Here is a 3457-nt window from a genome sequence, read left to right as displayed (position 1 = left end):
CAGTGGGGGATGGCAGGCAGGGCTACCCCGAGGAGGCTCCCTATGATGCCATCCACGTGGGAGCAGCAGCACCAACTGTCCCAAAGGAGGTGAGAGCCATCCTGCTGGCTTCTGTCACACTGCTCTGAGACTCTGTGCTTCCCAGGGTGTCCTGACCCTCACAGCAGGGCTTCCCATTGCCTTTCCCTTGCCTTTCCCTTGCCTTTCCCATGGCTTTCCCATTGGCTTTTCCTTGGCTTCCCCTTTCCCTTTCCCTTTCCCTTCCTCTCCCCTTTCCCTCGCCTTTTCCTTTTCCTTTTCCTTCCCCTTCCCTTCTCTTTTCCCTTCCTTTTCCTCTCCTTTTTCCCTTCCTTTTTCCCCTTCCTTTTTCCCCTTCCTTTTTCCCCTCTTCCCTTTCCCCTTCCCTTTTCCCCTTCCCTTTTCCCCTTCCCTTTTCCCCTTCCCTTTTCCCTTCCCCTTTCCCTTCCCCTCTCCTCCCCTTCCCTTCCCTCCCTTCCCTTCCCTTCCCTTCCCTTCCCTTCCCTTCCCTTCCCTTCCCTTCCCTTCCCTTCCCTTCCCTTCCTTCCCTTCCCCTTCCCCTTCACTTCCCTCCCCTTCCCTTCCTTCCCTTCCCTTCCCTTCCCTCTCCCTTCCCTTCCCTTCCCTTCCCTTCCCTTCCCTTCCCTTCCCTTCCCTTCCCTCCCCTTCCCTTCCCTCCCTTCCCTTCCCTTCCCTTCCCCTTCCCCTCCTTTTCCCTCCCCTTTCCCTCCCCTTTCCTTTCCCCTTCCCTTCCCCTTTTTCCCTTCCCCTCTCCCTTCCCCTTCCCCTTCCCTTCCCTGTCCCTGCTGACCCTGTCTCTGTTGGCAGCTGCTGGAGGAGCTGAAGCCAGGCGGGAGGCTGATCCTGCCGCTGGGTGCTGAGGGAGGCTCCCAGGTGCTGATGCAGTACGACAAGGGCAGTGATGGGCAGGTGACTGCCACCCAGCTGATGGGGGTCATCTTCGTGCCCCTGACAGACAAGGAGAAGCAGTGGCCTGGGTAACCCCCTGCCCCCCAGGACACTCCTGGCCCCCTCACCTTCCTCTCCTTGCTTGCTGGCTCTGCTGACAGCCCCGGACCCAGGTGCAGAGAGGAGGAGGAGGAGGAGAAGCAGAGCATGCAGGGGGGGTTCTGGTAGCTGGGCCTTGCACAGCAGGACTCCAGCTTCTCTTTGGGGTTTTTTTTTTTGTTTTTTTTTTCCCTTTTCTGGAGCCTTTCTCACTTTTTTAACACTCCACAGCTGGGAGCTGGAGGCCATGGTCAGTAACTGCTGGTTTTTCTTTGCCTCAGGGATGAATTGTGACAGATGATGGATGGATGGATGGATTTCTAAAGTGACCTCAGGGAGCTCCTGGGTGGCACTGGTGGCTGTGGGTGCTCTGTGTGGGTTTGGGGCCCGTGGCAGCAGAGCTGCTCCCAGGGGGCTGATCCTGCTCTGGGAGAGCTCCTGGCAGGGCTGGAGCAGAGGGAATCCCTGCAGAGCAGGAGCTGTGCCAGGCTGGGGGTGACATCTGTGCACAGGGAGCCCCAGAAGGGACAGGAATGCTTCACCCCACTAAAAACCCCATAACACTGCCTGCTGTACCCAGTAATGCCTGAAGGGAACACGAGCCAGTCCCTGTGTGCTGGAGTGTTCATTGGTTTAATTGGAGTTGTAATTAAACTGCTGCCAGTTCAGGGGATGTCAGCACGGGGCTGTGGGGCTGGGATCCCCTGGCACCATCAGGAGGGGGGGGGCATGGGGGGCATGGGGGGCAGAGCCTCTCAGAGGATCCCAGACTGGGTCCCAGAGGGACTTTTGGGATCCTTTCCTCCCCACACCTCCCACTGCCAGGGATGGGGACACTGCCTGGATGGGGACACTTCCAGGGATGGGGACACTGCCTGGATGGGGACACTGCCTGGATGGGGACACTTCCAGGGATGGGGACACTGCCAGGGATGGGGACACTGCCTGGATGGGGACACTTCCAGGGATGGGGACACTGCCAGGGATGGGGACACTGCCTGGATGGGGACACTTCCAGGGATGGGGACACTGCCAGGGATGGGGACACTGCCTGGGATGGGGACACTGCCTGGATGGGGACACTGCCCCAGGGATGGGGACACTGCCTGGATGGGGACACTGCCCCAGGGATGGGGACACTGCCTGGGATGGGGACACTGCCCCAGGGATGGGGACACTGCCTGGATGGGGACACTGCCCCAGGGATGGGGACACTGCCTGGATGGGGACACTGCCCCAGGGATGGGGACACTGCCTGGGATGGGGACACTGCCTGGATGGGGACACTGCCTGGGATGGGGACACTGCCTGGATGGGGACACTGCCCCAGGGATGGGACACTGCCTGGATGGGGACACTGCCTGGGATGGGGACACTGCCCCTATCCCAATCCCATATCCTCTATCCCCTGTCCCAATCCCCTATCCCATATCCATATCCCCTATCCCATCCCATATCCCATATCCCCTATCCCTATCCCAATCCCATACCCCATACCCTATATCCCATATCCCCTATCCCCTGTCCCATCTCCCCCATCCCATATCCCCTATCCCATACCCCATATCCCCAATCCCATATCCCCTATACCATATCCATATCCCCTATCCTATATCCCATACCCCATACCCCCTATCCCCAATCCCATATCCCCTATACCATATCCATATCCCCTATCCTATATCCCATACCCCATACCCCCTATCCCCTATCCCATATCCCCTATCCCATATCCTATACCCCATATCCCATACCCCATACCCCCTATCCCCTATCCCATATCCTATACCCCATATCCCATACCCCATACCCCCTATCCCCTATCCCCTATCCCCTATCCCATATCCTATACCCCATACCCCATACCCCCTATCCCCTATCCCCTATCCCATATCCTATACCCCATACCCCCTATCCCCTATCCCATATCCTATACCCCATATCCCATACCCCCTATCCCCTATCCCCTATCCCCTATCCCATATCCTATACCCCATATCCCATACCCCCTATCCCCTATCCCCTATCCCATATCCTATATCCCATACCCCATACCCCATACCCCCTATCCCCTATCCCATATCCTATACCCCATACCCCCTATCCCCTATCCCCTATCCCCTATCCCCTATCCCATATCCTATACCCCATACCCCATATCCCATACCCCCTATCCCCTATCCCCTATCCCATATCCTATACCCCACCTCCCACCTCTCCCCTCCTCAGGGCGGGAAGCACGGAGGGGGCGTGACCTCGCTCCGACTGGCCACACCCCCGGCCTGACGCCATGCCATGCGCCGCCGTGTGACGTCACGCCATGCGCCTCGCGGCAGTGTCGGGGCGGTGGTGGCGGCTGCGGGCGGAGCGGGGCTGGGACCAGGTCAGGGACCGGGACCGGGTCAGGGCGGCTGTCCCGGCCCTTTGCCCC

At 59.1% G+C, this 3457-nt stretch overlaps 1 protein-coding gene across 1 annotated transcript in view; it reads left to right on the top strand.

Moving 5' to 3' along the window:
* LOC103539560 (protein-L-isoaspartate(D-aspartate) O-methyltransferase) overlaps positions 1–1694 on the top strand; it is a 3816-nt gene extending 2122 nt beyond the window's left edge. The window contains 3 exon segments of the mRNA XM_030451515.1: positions 4–89; positions 847–1016; positions 1308–1694. Coding sequence (XP_030307375.1) covers positions 4–89; positions 847–1016; positions 1308–1320 — 269 coding nt within the window. The 3' untranslated portion in view covers positions 1321–1694.
* Positions 1695–3457: the final 1763 nt, after the last annotated feature.

The sequence above is a fragment of the Calypte anna genome, chromosome 5, assembly GCF_003957555.1.
Source record: "Calypte anna isolate BGI_N300 chromosome 5, bCalAnn1_v1.p, whole genome shotgun sequence".
NCBI lineage: Eukaryota > Metazoa > Chordata > Aves > Apodiformes > Trochilidae > Calypte > Calypte anna.
This window is presented reverse-complemented; position numbering and strand designations above follow the sequence as displayed.